This window comes from Nilaparvata lugens, chromosome 7 (assembly GCF_014356525.2).
Source record: "Nilaparvata lugens isolate BPH chromosome 7, ASM1435652v1, whole genome shotgun sequence".
Taxonomy (NCBI): Eukaryota; Metazoa; Arthropoda; class Insecta; order Hemiptera; family Delphacidae; genus Nilaparvata; species Nilaparvata lugens.
The window spans coordinates 34519685-34536948 of NC_052510.1; the positions used below are offsets into that span (position 1 = coordinate 34519685).

The 17264-nt window shown below is 36.2% G+C and overlaps 1 protein-coding gene across 2 annotated transcripts in view; it reads left to right on the forward strand.

Annotated features, from left to right (window-relative positions):
- LOC111058796 (putative sulfiredoxin) overlaps nt 1-17264 on the forward strand; it is a 101109-nt gene that overhangs the window by 72848 nt on the left and 10997 nt on the right. The window contains exons 2-3 of one of the 2 annotated variants that reach the window (XM_039432607.1): nt 13265-13441; nt 15120-15271. In XM_039432607.1, the coding sequence (XP_039288541.1) occupies nt 15137-15271 (135 nt within the window). In that variant the 5' untranslated portion in view covers nt 13265-13441; nt 15120-15136. The remainder of the gene's footprint in view (nt 1-13264; nt 13442-15119; nt 15272-17264) is intronic. The other variant, XM_039432605.1, reaches the window with a different exon arrangement.

The window sequence follows — 17264 nt, forward strand, 5'->3', positions numbered from 1 at the left end:
TGGCACTCAATTACAGGTGCACACTTATTGCCTAGTCAAGCAGTCATCATATTGACTTTCCTTTTTTAGAAAGAGAAAAACAACTACGTAGTCCAGTTCAGTTGGTAATTGTCAGTGACTAGTTCATTGATCAAGGCTATTACTTTACAAACTTGCTATTGATTTTCTCCTAGAAAGAGGAACACCACAATATTTTCATAATATCATTTATTCATTTTCCTTGTCATACAATTACTGTAGTGTTTTCAGTTGGTGAGCAAAAGAAAGAGAGAAAGAGAGGGGGTGGTAGCATAGCTCTGTCATTTTCCTTGTCATACAATTACTGTAGTGTTTTCAGTTGGTGAGCAAGAGAAAGAGAGAAAGAGAGGGGGTGGTAGCATAGCTCTGTTCAATTGTAATTGGCACTATGGATTAAATTGCTCTGGTGGCCTACACAACTACTTTTTTCTACCCCTCCCCCATTGGGGTAGGGCATGTAAAAACCGCCATAAGACAAACTTGCTATATTGATTTACCTCTAGAACAAGAACCGTCAGTTCAGTTTTATATGTCAGTGTTTTAGTATTTTGTTCAGGCACTATATTACAGGTGAACCCATACTGACCAGTCAAGCAGCTTACCTCAATTATAATTGAATTGATTTTCTCCCTATTGTAGTTCTCCCTAATATTATCTATTACTGTAGTGTTAAGAGTAGGTATTTAAGAGAAGAAGAAGAGAGAGAAAAAAATTTATTACACACATAGTTAGATACAACTGCACCTAGTGCACACCCACTGCACTAGTGTCTTACATGGTGGCTTGGAGTCCACCTAAAAATTGTAGGGTCCATGCCCACTGCACTAGTGTCTTCCATGGTGGCTCGGAGTCCACCTAAAATTGTAGGGTCCATGTATCCAATGTCATGGCTCATATGACAAAATGGATCCACCTGTAAGGGGCTGTCCACCAATAAAAGCTATATGCTTATTATTATTATTGCAGCTTTGAAGAAGTTGAAGAAGAATATGATGATATGTCATTCATTAAATTTGTTGCAGATGAAATTTCCATTGTGCTATATGTAGTCACTTTCTTAATTAATTTGTCCAACATTATAATCTGTAGAGAACAAAAAAAAAACACTGTTATAAACCATAATATTATTGCATCACTCTTTTGTTAGTATAAGAATAAGAATAAGAATAAGAATCTTTATTGACCAATAAGTACATAATATTATACAATAGGCTTTGTCACTTTGTGAGGGCGCAACACGCGACCCAGTCAAACACATTACAAAAATTAAGATTACAAATCAATTATCAGTCCAGTTATTTATGTCAGTAAGATTAAGATACTCTTCAGTAGAGTAAAAAGCACTTTGCTTCAGCCAATAGGATATTGCTGGGATAAATTTTTTTGTTGGCAGGATCCTGATTGTGCGCGGCAATTTGTTAAACAATAAATATTGCTGATACCTATGGCTTTTTAATGATTTGCTTAGTCTAATATATGGCGTAACTATGTTATCCCTGTGTCTAGTTAGATGTGCATGCTGATGATAGTGTTGTTTGAAATCATTTATATTTTTTTTAACATAAATTAGGTTACAGTAAATGTGCATAGATGGAAGAGTCATAATATTCAGTTCAATAAAGCTATTTTTACAAGTTTCGTCACTCTTCAGGCCAACTATGCAACGAATAGCTTTTTTCTGCCATACAAATACTTTTTTCATCTCACTACTATTACCCCACAGTCGAAGTCCATAATTAAGTTGAGAGTGAAAAAGACCATAATAGGTAAGAATCAAGACTTCCTTACTAACATTACATTTCAATTTCCTTAAAAGAAACATGACTCTGGCCAACTTTTTACATAAATATTCTACATGACTAGTCCAGGTCAGCTTGCTGTCCAGCATGATTCCTAATAATTTCACTGGCTTTAGGTATGGCTGGTGTTCAATATTTAAATTATTTCGAAGAGTGAAAATTATATTCTCTGTTTTACCCTCATTAAGTGTCAGGCAATTTGCTCCGTACCACTCTTTACTACAGTCCATTGACAAAACAAGGCTGTCTAACACACTATCTACATTTACATTCGAATCCAAAATGGTAGTGTCATCAGCATAAAGCACAGAAAAGCTGGGTACATTTACATTAAAATCATTTATAAAAACTAAGAATAAAAAGGGCCCAAGGACTGAACCTTGAGGTACTCCAGCCAATACTTTCTTTGGTTTGGATTTACAATTATTATTGAGCTTAACAATTTGGTATCTATCTCTAAGGTAACTTTCTATTAATTCTAGTTCACTGTTTCTGATTCCATAGTGTCCAAGCTTCCTGCAAAGAATGTCATGTGAAACAACATCAAACGCTTTACTCAGGTCCAACATTTTACCTCCTACAACCATCCTCTTCTCAAAACCATCAAGGATGTAATTTACTATTTTTTCAACCGCCATTGTGGTTGAGCAGTTAGGCCTGAACCCAAATTGGTTCACATTTAACAGTTTGTTGATTGTGAAATAGTCATACAATTGATGGAAAATACAAGTCTCTATTATCTTGCTAATTATTGTAACAATTGCTATTGGCCTGTAGTTTTCAGGTAATTCACGATCACCTTTTTTGAAAATCGGACTGAGTAATGAGAGCTTTAAGCAATCGGGAAATTTTCCAGTAAGCAAAACTAAATTTATTATCACTGTTAAGGGAGCCAATATAGATTCAATAATATTTTTTAGCAAAAAATTGGACATACCAAAACAATCTTCACTTTTTGATGCACTTAAACTACTTACAATCGATCTAATAGTATCTGCATCTACCACTTTCCATGAAAAGTTAAGCATTTGTCTATTAATACCCTCAGTAAATTTATAATTTTTTAAAAAATCAGAATAGGTGAGTGGAGAGGAGTTTTGCTTTTTGGCTGCATTATTTGGGACATTAATAAAGTAATCATTCAGCGTTTCTGGTGAGAGATTAACTTTTGGATGCGCCATGTTTTGCCCTGTCTCTTTTTTAACAATTCTCCAGGCTGTTTTACATCTATTAGCTGATTTGCTGATAATGTTATCATTTGCTGCAATTTTTGCTTGATATATAGCTGTATTGTACAGCTTCTTATAGTTTTTGAATTCAGCCTTTGCATTCCCAGTATTGCTTATCTTCCAGATACTATAATACATCATTAGACGTTCCCTCATTAGCTTCAGTTCAGGCGTGAACCAATTTTTTTGACTAGATTTGGGCCTAAGTTTATAGTCAATTAGAGGACAATGAACATTCAGGTAAAACGTTAAAACATTTATAAACGTAGATATCACAGTATTTGTATCACAGACATTGAAAATATTCGACCAGTCGTAATTAGATAGACACCTATTATAATTATTTAGTCTAACAGCCGAGATAAGACGCTTTTTGCGGAATTCTGTTTCCTTGTCATTCTTTGTACTATTGGTAACTCCTATTGAAAAATTAACAAAAATACCTGCATGGTCAGATATAAGGTCCTGTTCATACAATTCATATTCAGTAAACTCAGGTTTAATACATGTAAACACAATGTCCAGGCTTACTCTACCCCTTGTAGGAAGGGAGTGTACATTATATAAATTGAAGGATCTCATTACATCCATGAATTGGAGGACCTCCGGTCTATGATCATCAAGTATGTTTATATTGAAATCTCCAGTGATTGCAAAAGAAGAGTGGGGTTTTTCAGTGATAAATTTTAAAACTTCTTCCAATCTAGTTAAGAAGTCCTGAAGATCAGAGTCAGGTGTCCTGTATAGACACATTATAATACAGTTGTTTTGGACAATTTTTATGGCTGACATTTCAAATACCCTATCCTTACAAAATTTACTAACTTTCAGTGTACTGTACTTGATAGAGGGACTGACTAATATAGATGAGCCTCCGTGTATGAGTGGAGGTGTCCTGCAGTAAGAGGCTGCTAGGACGAAGCTACCTGGGACATATAGTGATATCTCATCATAATTTAACCAGTGTTCGTTAATACATAGAATATTAATGCCCTTCTCCAACAAAATTTGTTCTATCTGGTTCAGCTTGTATTTTAGTGAGCAGATATTTATGAAAAAAATGTTCAATTCACTCCTGTTTATTGTTGAATCCGTATGTTGTACTTCTTCGCTGGTTAGGTATTGACTGCTGTCGACGCTGCTATGCAGTTTAAATTATTGGAAGAGTCCATTGCAGTTTGCGGTTCGAAGGTAAACTTTAAAGGTATAGATTTGGAAACGATTTCATGATCACAAGCTATCTTATCGACTAAACCAATGATTTTATCACACACATATTTCTTTCCTAGCCTGTTTAGATGTAGTCCATTTTATGTGTGAAAACGTCTACCTATGTTACTAATATTTACAAAAGTTACATTACTAAAATGCTTACATAAGTTAAAGTTTTCTTCATTAGCCTCCTGAATTTCTTTGTTGATGGCTGACCAGATTGGGAGATCATGTCTGTGAGGGACTGAAAATACAATCACATTCCTAGCCCGTTTGTTGTGCAGTTCCTGTAGTTTATTCCGGAGAGAGGTGTGAAGTTCCTTTCTTTCATTATGAGCAACATCATTTGTACCAGCTAAGAAGACGACTATATCATTGGCACTTGGTTGAATGGTCTCCTCAACTACATCCTTGAATCTAGCTCCAGGTTTCACCATACCAAGAAACTTATGGTTCTTGACATTGAAATGCTTGAAGACGTCCCTACCCTGGCTATCAGCATACAAATGTACGTTCAACGACCTAGTCCTAGCAGTCGTTTGTGGACGACGTGTTGGCTGCACTTGGCTGTGGTCAACGTCCCCAGCAGGTAGGGGTGGTGATTCGCTTACTTCCAATGCAGAGAATCTATTTTGAGTTTGAACTGAGGGATTAGAAGCACGATTTTTCAGTCTGGTATTGTACTTAGGTCTAACAAATATTCCATCAGTATTTTCCGGCTGAATTGTGTGAGAGAGTTTCTCACAGTCGGATTTTAGAAGACTAATGATTGCATTCTTATCCTCTATCTCCTTCTTTAATGATAGCTTATTTTTATTTAACATTTCAATTTCAATTTTTAGGATTTTTATTTCATCTTCCGCTATCTCTTCGCAATGTAATGACTCTTCAAAATCAAGTTTTCTTTTACTTTTTTCTAATTCTAAAGAATATAAAACAAACACAACTAAACAATTTTTAAACATTACAACAATGAAAGTCATTGTATTAACATCAAAATTGTTCACCCTAACACTACTACATAATGTTCTATTATGTGTAGCTAGACTAGCGGATCAATACTATACTGATGAATTTCTTTAATTACGAACCATTGGCAGACTTGATGAATCCAATAAGTTTTTCTTTCGTCAATGTATTTTGGAAAAGATTTATCCACACAACAATCATCATCAACATCAGTATCATCCATCAGTTGAAAATGATAATAAAGATGCTGCTGATAACAATGACGATGATGATGATAACAATATAACTACTATCCTAAATACTCTCAACACTTGGTATATGGCCGTTGCAGGTGGTTTCAAATTAGATTTATTTCTTTGTTCTCAAGTAAATTGTAAATATGACATGCGCACATGTCTACATGACTCATTTCCATTTATAGAATTTCTTGAAGCAATTGTAAATAGTCCAGTTGTGAGTTGTGATTCATACTGTCACAAAGAGGGTTTGTTTAGCAATATCACAGAAAAAGAAGAAGAAGAAGAAGAAGAAGAAAAAGAAGAAGAAGAAGAAGAGGTGTACACCATATCTCCATCACACTCTACATCACCCTCAATAGCTTGCAGTATTGCCAACAGGTTAACTTTGTTTTTCATCAGCTAACCATCATTATCTTACGAAAATGTGCTGTTTGGATAGAGAAAAAAAGTCTAATTGTTTGAGTCAAAATTGTTGTCAATACACAAGTGGTACAAGGTGGATTGTAGAAGTTGTGTTTGATTTCAACAATACACATATTAGAGAACCATTTGGTTCTGCAGAGAATTTCCTAGTCATAATGAGCAATACTTTCTTTCATGCCACCAGTATTCATTCTTTCAACAATGGACAAGGATTAGTTATCGATTTTCCCACAAGTAGAACATATTGTGAAATGGTAGAAGCCATTGACCCTGAACTACATGCTTGGGTTATTATAAATATTTCTTCAATATAGTCTTTTTTTATAAATATAAAGGTAATACCTATTTGTAAACCATTTCATTTTTATGTGTTGTTCAAGTGAAAACTGTGTGTTATTGGTATTATTGGTGAAAAGAAGTGGTGTTTTTCAGAATGGAGAATAAGAAGAAGAGAAAAAAGATTGACAATGAAAAAATGAGGAGGAGAAGGAGGAAGAGGAGGAAAAGGAAAAAGTAAAAGAAGAAATAGTGTACTTGAACTTGTTGAAACTAAACAAAAGCTTCCAGTTATCGATTTTGATTGTATTGTTAGTAGAAATTTGAAACAACAGGGAAAAAGACAACTATGACATAGTTTTCTATTTCCAAATCATGTGAGATGCATTATATGTGGACCATCAGGCTGTGGTAAAACAAATGTTCTATCCAACATATTATTCAATCCAAATGGTATTCGATTCTCAAATATTTACATATTCTCCAAAACAACATTTCAAGATAAATACAAATTTTTACGCGCCGTAATGTGTGGTCTTGAACCAGAACTCAGTTACACAGAGTGTGACACAAGTGATGAAATTCCACCACCCCACGAACTGCCACCCAACTTTATAATTATATTTGATGATGTAATTTGTGAACAACAAGATGCTATATGACGTTACTTCACAACAGAAAGACACAGCAATGTGGATCGTTGGCAGCTCGTCTCAACACTAATTCTTGTTTGACATTCAGCATAATACATCTATAGTCTTCCGCAAAACCCAACAGATAGCGTAGTGGTACATCGAGAATATTCGTGTTTGTTCCATTCACCGAAAATGGTTTATATCCATTGGTAGAATCGTAAAAATAGCCGGCATTCTCCATTTTCTCCTGTTCATCTTTTTCAAAAGAGATGGCATTTTTCAAAAGTGTAGTTATGCCTGGACTTTGAGTACTATCAACCTCAGTTCCGTTAATTTCATAGCAAATTTCAGAAAATAGAAAAGTGAAAAATCCGGGTACACATGCTGCTGTATTTATTGCTTTACCATCTGTTGTGGTAACTGTAAATTCCAAGTGAAGATAACTCTCTGATGGGAGAGTATAAATATCCTGTTGCTGTACACATAATTTGAGTTCGTCATTTGCTGCAAAACTTGTATTGTAGGGACATTGTAATTGTATTGTAAACTTGTATTGACATTTTTTTTTATTCTTCTTCACTTCGTTCTTTTTGTACTAATTATGCGTAGTCCTCTGTTTAGTAGATAATTGATACTTTTAGATGTTAGCTCTGCAGTGTCTGGCAGACAAATGATGTTTTTGTTAGTCGATCCTGTATTATCAATATTTGTCAAATCCAATAGTTGTGTAGAATCTTCTTTTTCTCTTCCTCGCCTATTACCAAGTAGTTTATCAAACAATAGTACCATTTTGTTATTGCTGTTTTCTCAGATGAAGAGTAATATTGATTTGTTTGTTACGAAAATTAACTAGACGTCCACATTCGTCTACAATTTGCAATGTGATAGAACTTATGCGTTTGCTGTCCACAGGCAAATACACTACAGTGTTTGCAACGATAGCTATTTTATAGCCTGGATCGATCATAGGGTAAAACTTGTTGAGAACATGGTCCTATACACCATTTGTGAATGAACCGTGAACAATATCACACAGTAAACGTACAACATTAGGTCTATCTAATGTTAATGCTATGTCACTCTTTGCTTCTAAATTAGGCTTTATAATTCTAAAACACACACACACAGTATTGTGTAAATATTACGCAACAAACAGTGATACAGCAAGCAGAGCAGTAGCTGACAGAGAGTTGGCAGAGGGTGCTTGGAGCAGAGTAACATCTTCAGACGCGGGTCTATTGGAAAAAGCAGCAGCATTAGCTGTAACCAATATAAGGAAAGCAAAATCAACTTTTGGAGGTGGGATGAGAAGGAGAAGAAGAAGAAGAAAGGCGAACAGACCATCAAGTCTACACAGTTTGATAAGGAGGAGGATGAGTGGGAGGATGAGGAGGAGGGTAGTGTCAGGTCGATGAATCTATTTGAGACGTCAACCACAGTTACAGCCATACATGGTGAGAGGAAGAGGGGGGAGCAGCAGAAGGAAAGGAGGTGGAAGAAAAAAAAACTTGTCATCATCAACATTAAAGACTTCAATAATAGCCTTACCAGATAGAGCACTTAGCGAAGCTGATCTCTACAAGTATGCTTGTATTTTATGATTGAAAAATTTTTGTGGTGTCTTTATGCGTAATACATTACCTCCTTATGGTCCACTAAGTCAATAGTGCAGGTGTATAAATCTCGATATACTAGGTGGACAAGGAACACATTGGGTGTGCTATGTGAAGAAGGACAATGTTGTTCACTACTTTGACGCTTTTGGCAATCTTAGACCACCACATGAATTTATAGCCTACATGCATCATGGTCAAACACCGGCCACAACAATAGAATACAATTTTGAACGTAAACAAGAGAATGTTTACTCTCACATTTGTGGACACTTATGTTTAAAATTTCTTGTAGATGAAATATATGGCACTCATTTTTTGTAATCACAATTTTATGTAAAGTTTGAAAAAAAATAAATAAAAAAAACTGGTGTGTGTGTGTTTAACTTATTTTTTTCTCAGTTTTACAACTTACCTATTCTTTAGAATAAGAGAGAGAGAGAGAGAGAGAGAGACTATCCTCACTCACTATTGATTTTTTTCCCGCAATCTAGAATATAAAAACACAATGCATTAACAGGTGTTTGTCATTAAGTGAGTCAACTTTGACATAGCAAGATGCTATGATCCACCAATTTAATTTATCCACCAATAGATACTAGAGATGAGGAAGGCAACAATGGAGGTTGGGAGCTAGGATTGCTCAGTTTTACATGCAATAACTCAATTCCAAATGTTGAATATGGTTTTAACAATAGGTTGGAATTTTTGACAAATAAGCCTCAACAGAAACGGAGTAGTAGTAGTAGTACTACTACTGATCGATTAGAACTTACACATGATGAAATTCTCAGTATTGGCATGGTAGATAGTTATTCACTATGGAATCTACCTTCAAAAACATCACCATCCATAGGTGGTGAGGAGAAGGAGGAGGAGGAGGGGGGAGAAAAAAAAGGGGTGAAGGAGAAAGTGATTAAGAATAAAGGAGATGAACAACAAGATGAGAGCAGCAGCAGCAGCAGCAGCAGCACAGGAGAACAATGGCAAAGTATATTTCTTCCAGAAGGCAGTTTCGAATTTCAAACAATAAAAGATTTATTAGAGTCTAGATTGAAAGAGCATGGTGTTAAATTCGAGCTCGCGCTAGATCCTTCGACAATGAAATGTTCTTTCAAATGTGATTGTCAATTAAGATTTTCATCGGACGACTCAATAGGTAAACTGTTGGGTGTTAAAAGTAATAGAATTATAAAGCCTAATTTAGAAGCAAAGAGTGACATAGCATTAAAATTGGATAGACCTAATGTTGTATGTGTACTGTGTGATATTGTTCATGGTTCATTCACAAACGGTGAGAACAAGAGCAAATGCATTCTGATGCAAAATTTTGTGATGTATGCGAAAAGCCTTTTGAAAACGATAAAGTTTATGATCATTGTCATCTCACTGGATACTATAGTACTGCTCTTTGCAATGCATGTAACTTACAAAGACGAAGTCAAACATACATCACAGTATTTCTACACAATTCAGCATCTTATGATACCCACCTAATTGTCTCTGCACTCAGTTCTGTTTGTAGTAATAAATTTGATAAATTACAAGTAATTCCTCAGACAAGTGAAAAGTATATATCATTTACTATACAATTGTCCAATTGACTCCATCTCAGATTTCTTGATTCGTACAAATTTCTACCTGATAGTTTGGATTCGTTAACCTCCAACCTACTACAACCAGCTGGCCTTACACCAAATATTGAGCAAATAGCTTGTATTCTCAAACACACATCGAAACATTTCAAACATCAAAGTTTACCTCTTGTATCATGTAAAGGAATTTTCCCATACGAATATTGTGATTCTTGGGGCTAAAATGAACGAGGAAAGTTTACCACCTATAGAAGAATTTTACAGTTCTCTTTGTGATAGTACAATAAGTGCAGACGATTATCAGCATTCACAAAAGGTTTGGAAACACTTCAATTGTCGCACACTTGGTCAATACAGTGACTTATATTTGAAAACAGACGTACTACTCCTAGCTGACATAATGGAATCTTTTCGCAACATTAGTCTCAAAATTTTCAAACTTGACCCAGCTCACTATTTTACACTGCCTGGCTTTTCTTTTGACGCTATGCTTAAATATACTAAAATAAGTTGGAACTTTTGACAGATTACTTGATGTATGAATTTTTCCAATCCTCTATCAGGGGCGGAATAGTTACGTGTGTTCACAGACATGCAGTTGCAAATAATCACTATACTGGAGCACCTTACAATACCGAAAAACCCAACAGTTTTCTAGCTCTTTTAGACAACTATTCTACCTGATAAAAACAAGGGATTTCTAATGTGACATAAGCACAAATGAAGATTTAAAATATTGGCTAGACACATCGAATTATCCTGTAGATCACCCAGGTTATTCTACACATAACCGTATGGTTGTTGGTAAGATGAAAGATGAATTTGCTTCTAAAGCTCCTTATCAGTTTCTGGGTTTACGGTCAAAACTATGGGCATGTAGATTGTATAATGAAATTATTGGTCAACAACAGCAACATTTTGATAAAGAAACAGAAGATAGATTAGAGATTGAACGTAAAGTAGGACTAATTAAAAAGGCTAAAGGGGTAAAACGATGTATATTGTCACACAAATTAACAGCTCAACATCCAAAGTCTAATCAATACATTTCATTTCAAGACTATTTAAATTGTCTATTCGAAGGTAGAGAGGTGTACAGAAGACAGAATTTAATTAGATCAAAAAACCATAAAGTAATGACAATTTGTCAAAATAGAAAGGTGCTTAGTTGTCAAGATGAAAAAAGGTATATCTGTAGTGATAAAATTAGTATATTAGCTTTAGGACACTATAAAATTCCACTATTAACAGATGAGAATTTGCCTGTTGCATCTTCTTCTTCCTCTACCTCCACATCCTCCTCTCCTTAACCCTTAGAGAAAACAACTTGTAGTAGCAATAATTTTATTTGATGAGTGTGTTACAGATGATATCAAAAATTATTAGGTTGAATGTTAATGCCATTGAAATAAGCTACAATATTGATCAACAGTGCATGAGAATAAGACATGCAGATACTGCAATTGTATCAGCTTGTGTTCAACAAGAAAATTGTGGAACTTATTGTGTTAAATTCATATTCAAAATGAATATCAACAGACTATGGTTTGAAATAGGATTGACAGTACGAAAAAGTGATTTTACATGTGTTGAAACAATTGTAAAGTCAAACAGTGCGTCATTTTACTTCTTGTCATTTCTTTTTAAAGGTACATAATTATTAATAGTGAAATACTACTATGGTTCTCCTCACCATCGTCAACATCATCATCAACCTTATATTGTGGCTTGTATGCCACCACTAAGACTCTATAGTGTGTGTATTCATGTTGTTATATATAAATCTTTCACTTATTATTGTAATTATTGTATGTTACTAACAACACTGACACTCTTTGTTTTGTTATTCAGAAGAAAATCATAGTGTTTTTAAAGGTTGTGTATGTGCTTGTCAAATCAAATTTGTGACTTGTATGTCACTAACACACTCTATAGTGTTCATGTTTATAATATAAATCTTTCACTTATTATTGTTAATATTATTATCATTATATGTTACTAACACTCTTGTTTGTTATACAATACAGTCACTCTTGTTTGTTATTCAGAAGAAAATCAAAAAGTTTTTGTGTGTTCATTCCATAATGTGTTAATAAAAAAAGCATAACTAACTCACACTGTCTCTCTCTTTCTTCTCTATTCCTAACTCCAACTACACTAAACACACAACTGAAAACTGTGTCAGCTGTTATTCTAGAGGAAAATCAATATAGCAAGTTTGTCTTGTGACAGTTTTTACATGCCCTACCCCAATGGGGAAGGGGTAGAAAAAAAAGTAGTTGTGTAGGCTACAAAAGCACTACAATCAATAGTAACAGTTATTACAGACTAAGCTAAGCCGCTGCTAACCCGGCCTCCCCCCCCTTCATTCCTCCCAGCTTGTTAGCCAAAAAGGAGAAAATCAATAGCTCATAGTATCATCATCAAGCTAACCAAAAGGTAGTAAACAGGGGTAAGAAACAAGGGGTTTGTTTATGCAACCAGCAATACATCAAATCAATACTTGGTCTGGTGTGTGTCACTGAAAAAAAACTTCCTTACTGGGTAAGGTGGAAATCAATAGTGTTGTTTGATTGCAGCTGCTACTATTAATATTTAATTTCAATAGCCTATTAGATGCACAACAATATTGTGTGTGTGTCTGTAAAATCAAATCAATACTTGGACACTGAGCGCCGTGCGCGCTAAGCAGTAAGTGTAATTGAGTGCCAAAGCAGCAGGGTAAAAGGAGGAAATCAATTGTGTTGTTTGATTGCAGCTGCTAATATTAATATTTAATTTCAATAGCCTATTAGATGCACAACAATTGAGTGTGTCTGTGAAATCAAATCAATACTTGCCCTGGGGTGACGCTGAGCGTGCGCGCACCCCTGCTTATGGCGGGAAAAAGATTTTGAGGTTATGTTGCCCCCAGGGGGAAAAATCTAGTTTGAGGTTAGAAGAAAGAAAAGGAGGGAAATTTGTTGTGGCGGGAAATTTCGAGGTCAAGTGACGTCACTGATCAGCTGATGACGTCACTAACCTGCTGTCATGTGACGTCAGCAACTCTGCTAAGGGGCGGGGGGGGGGTGTTGGGGAATGCTAGTGGGGTCAAAACAGCTGATTTCGATCACCCTCTGTCCTTTTCACCCTACTTATAGGGCATGACCCTGATTACAAATAAATTCTATTCTATTAATAATCAAGATATTAATATTATGATATAACTGAATTTAAGTTGATTTGCATTATCCTAGTTTATTTTTTATTCTAACAGCGGTCAATGTACGGGTCCATGAATGTCTGGTGAATGTGTGTCTTTAAAAGGCTGAGATGCTTTTGACTGATGGCGTTCCTCAAAGCCAAGCTTCTTGGGGTTTGTGGTCCCTGTCCCATCTGGATGTGTAGAGCTCAACCACCAAGCTTAGATTCAAATTGAAGAAACAGCTTTGAGGTAACAACTTTTTTCAAATTGAACAAACATCCCAGGAATTCTGGATGTGGCAGAATGGGTTTCAGTGAACATTCACTTTCAAAAAGGGGGAAAACGTGAACCATTAAATCAAATTTTAAACTTGGGGATTAATAGATTAGGCTAAAAATTTTCATTTTGTTTGAATAGAAGATTTTCGGCTGTATCTTCACATTGAAATATGTGGCCATATTTTCTGTGTAAGGATCCAGCTGGGAATTTCAGTTTTCTTCAAATTTATATTCTATAATCTACTAAACTACTTAGAGTTGAACTAGTACATGAAATTTTTAAAGGTCCATCATTGATAAATGTTTTCTAAATCTTATTTTCATCTTAAAGTTGTAAAGAATTGCTTAAAGTTTCAAGGACCCTAGCCTTTTTCTAAATTTGTTTTGATGTCACATATTTTTAAATAGTCTTCCTATGTAGAATTTCGTGATGTGATCCTTTAGCAATATTTGTCTTTGCAGCTTTTATAATATAAATATTATATATAATAGATATTATCAGGGATTATTAATATTCGATAATATTTTGATAGTGTTTCACTAAGAGTTTTCTGAATTTTATTAAGTTCTTTCTTTCAAATATTTATTGTTATTTATGATTAACTTCTGAGAAATATCTATGATAACTTTCAATTCTTCTTTCTGAAATTAGAGTCCTTTAAGCTTCTTATGATCCAATCTAAAACGTTTCCATTGTAAAGCAGATGGAGTAGGCTACTATTGAATTATCGGTATCTGAGATTATCTTCTAAATTTAATAATTCTATTTTGGGTTTTCATGATGCAACTTAATTTTGTTTTATTAATTGCTGAATTTAACTGTTAAAGGCGACAATATATTTGATATCTTCTCTCTATTTCATTTTCTCTTTTGTCATTTCTGGATTCCCATTCTCTAGCACTAAGTATGTTTATCAAGCATCCCTTTATTAAGTTATATTGTGTGTGCTTCTGAATTCTAAATTCCAAATCAACTTTATAAATTCTTAGCATGGCACATATAATAAAAAAAATGTATTTTGGCTGTAGAACATGATTTTCTATTTTTGGGTGTATTCCCCCTCCCCCTATACTAAATTCGAAATTAATTGTTCTTTCATGTTATGTGTGGTTGAAAAATATCCAAGTTGTATAGGGTAGGAGTGGTAGGTTTGCATGATTATGAAAACCCCTTAAAAATACCCCTTTTTTAAAATTTGTAGCTTCGGAACCAAAAAAGGTAGGTAGTCCTGTGCGACCACTCAATTCATTGGAAATTACATTATCTTCAATTTTGAAGAGAATGATTTTACTCCAAAAACTGGCAATTTTCGAGATTGTATGGAAAAATTGAAAAAGTCTGAAATTATGGGAGTTTTGGGGGTAAAGCCACTCTCTGGCATGTCAGCAAATTCCAGATTCAAATTCAATGCCCCAAAATACATATACAACCGTCAAGAAAAATTCTTTCAAGAATGTTTCCTGAAAATCAAACATTTGATTGGACTAAATAGGCAAATTCAGATTGCTCTGATAAATTATATACTCAAAGATCTTTATAAAATCAATCTATGCATTTAATGCATTTAAAAATTATACTTAGCCCAATTATAAGTATCACTAATTTTTCTCCCAGTTGTGGTAATGATGAATTAATTTTAATTTTTCAGATATTTGTACATCAAGAATGTCTAAAGAATTAACAAGCATCCATTCTCATGGAGTGGAAGATATTCATGAGATCCCTATGAGTGTTATAATAAGGCCTCTGTCACCACAAGTGGATAATGACAAGGTTGAAAGTATTATGAAAACTTTACAGGTAAGGTGAAGCCACTATTCTAATAATTTAGATGGTGAAGCCACTTTTCATTTTCTTACTTTCCCTCCTGTTTTAATAACCTGTTCAAAGTTCCTGTCTGTGATGAGGCATGGATCCCCCACTTTCCAAGTGGTGTTTGAAAAAACTACAGTAAGTCCAGTCAATATAAAGGGGGTGTGCTTGCATTTTATATTGTAGTTCTGATTTTTCAATATATTGTTTGGATACATATTCTAAGTAGATTTTTGCCCACACCTTCTTCTACTAGAATTCCCAGTGTCACTCTGGGCCAGCTAGACTCTGTTGTCTGTGTCTGGGGTGGGCCACAGTAGGGGACGGGAGGCTTGGTATGTGTCCATCACCAAGGGTTGGAACAGGGTCTTGAGTACCCCTTCTCAAGCCTTACTCAAGGTCCTCTTGCTATTCTCAATGTAATTAGCAAGATAGAAGAGCCCTGGAACCAGGCATCACTGGTGGTCACCGGCTGTCTCCTGTGGCTAGGATCAATGTCTCGGGGTCGAGAAAGTTCTTCCAAAGCCTTACTCAAGGTCCTCTTGCTATTCCCGATGGAATTAACTAAATAGAAGAGCCCTGGAACTGGTGGTCACTGGCAGTCACCTAGTCTAACCGCTCGGTCACCAGCTGTCTCCTGCGGCCAGGATTGATGTCTCGGGGTCGACAAAGGCCTTCCCAAGCCTTACTCGAGGTCTTCTTGCTCTTCCTGGTCCTCTTCGTTATGTTCCTGGGTCCAGTCAGGTTTTAGCCCAAAACCTAACTTGTTGCCACTGGTCAAATCAGGCAGGTTGGCAGCTGGAAGTCACAGAAGCGGCCGTACAGTACTCCCCTTCCTTTGAGTGCTGTATCTTGGAGCTTCTAGCATCTTCTATTAACTCCAGTTAAATAGAAGGCGCAATTCAAAGTAGTTGAAGGAGTAAGAGTAGACTCTGGTCACAAGCTGTACTCACTCTCTGGCCGTGTGCTGCTTCATTCAATAGTTCTCGACCTGAGACCTGGCAGCCAAGTGGGAGAAGATAAGGGTGTGCAGCATATTTGAGCAGTAGCTCAGTGCCTGCATTGCTCGTTGTCCAACCAGATTTTATAATGAGATCATTGAGCATTGTCAAAAATAGCTCTAAAATCAATTTCCCTCACTAGTTATGATATACATCATGATATACTGTTCCTACTAGGGGAAGAGGGGGAAAGAAATGGGAAGGAAAGGGGGGGAGAGGATGAGAAGGGTATGCAATGGACATATGTCCCCAAGCATCAGGTTCATGCTGTTGCATCTCTGATGGTCATGTGATACTGTACAATCATCTGGGCACCAGGTTGGGTCCTCACCAACCGGTGACAATGCAGCTGAATCATCAAGGAGAATAGCAGCAGGATGTCCGGCCACGTCCACTGTGGCTTGATCCTTCTAGAGTGGAGCTGCTAGTTCACGCCATGCTTCCACACTGCATAGGTATGCTGTGCTTTCGCACTGCATAGGTACATCATGCTTTTGCACTGCTGAGATGCGCCGTGCTTCCGCACTGCTAGGCGTGAGGGTTTCTACCCCTAGGGAGCGCTGTGCTTTTGCACTGCATAGGAATGCTGTGCTTCCGCACTGCTATGGCTGGGCTTCCACCCTTCAGGTGGCTGTGCTCTCGCACTGCCTTACTTTGCTGTGCTTGCACACTGCCATGGCCAGGCTTCTGCCATGTGGGTGGCCTTGCTCTCGCACTGCCTAACTTCCAGCATCAGACAGCTGGGATGAATCTCCAACACAACCAGGAACTCGTCGAGGCCTCAACAATAGTCAGCTGAGATACAGCTCCATTAATTCCAGGAGCTCGTCGAGGTCACAGCAGTAGTCAGGAGCTCGTCTAGGATGTAGACCCAAGTTGAAGACCCAGTCCTCAAGGAGAATCGTGATACACAACAGTGTAACACTTCATAGAAGGCAGAAGTTGATGGTGGTGAATTGGAGTCCAGGAAAATCACCAAG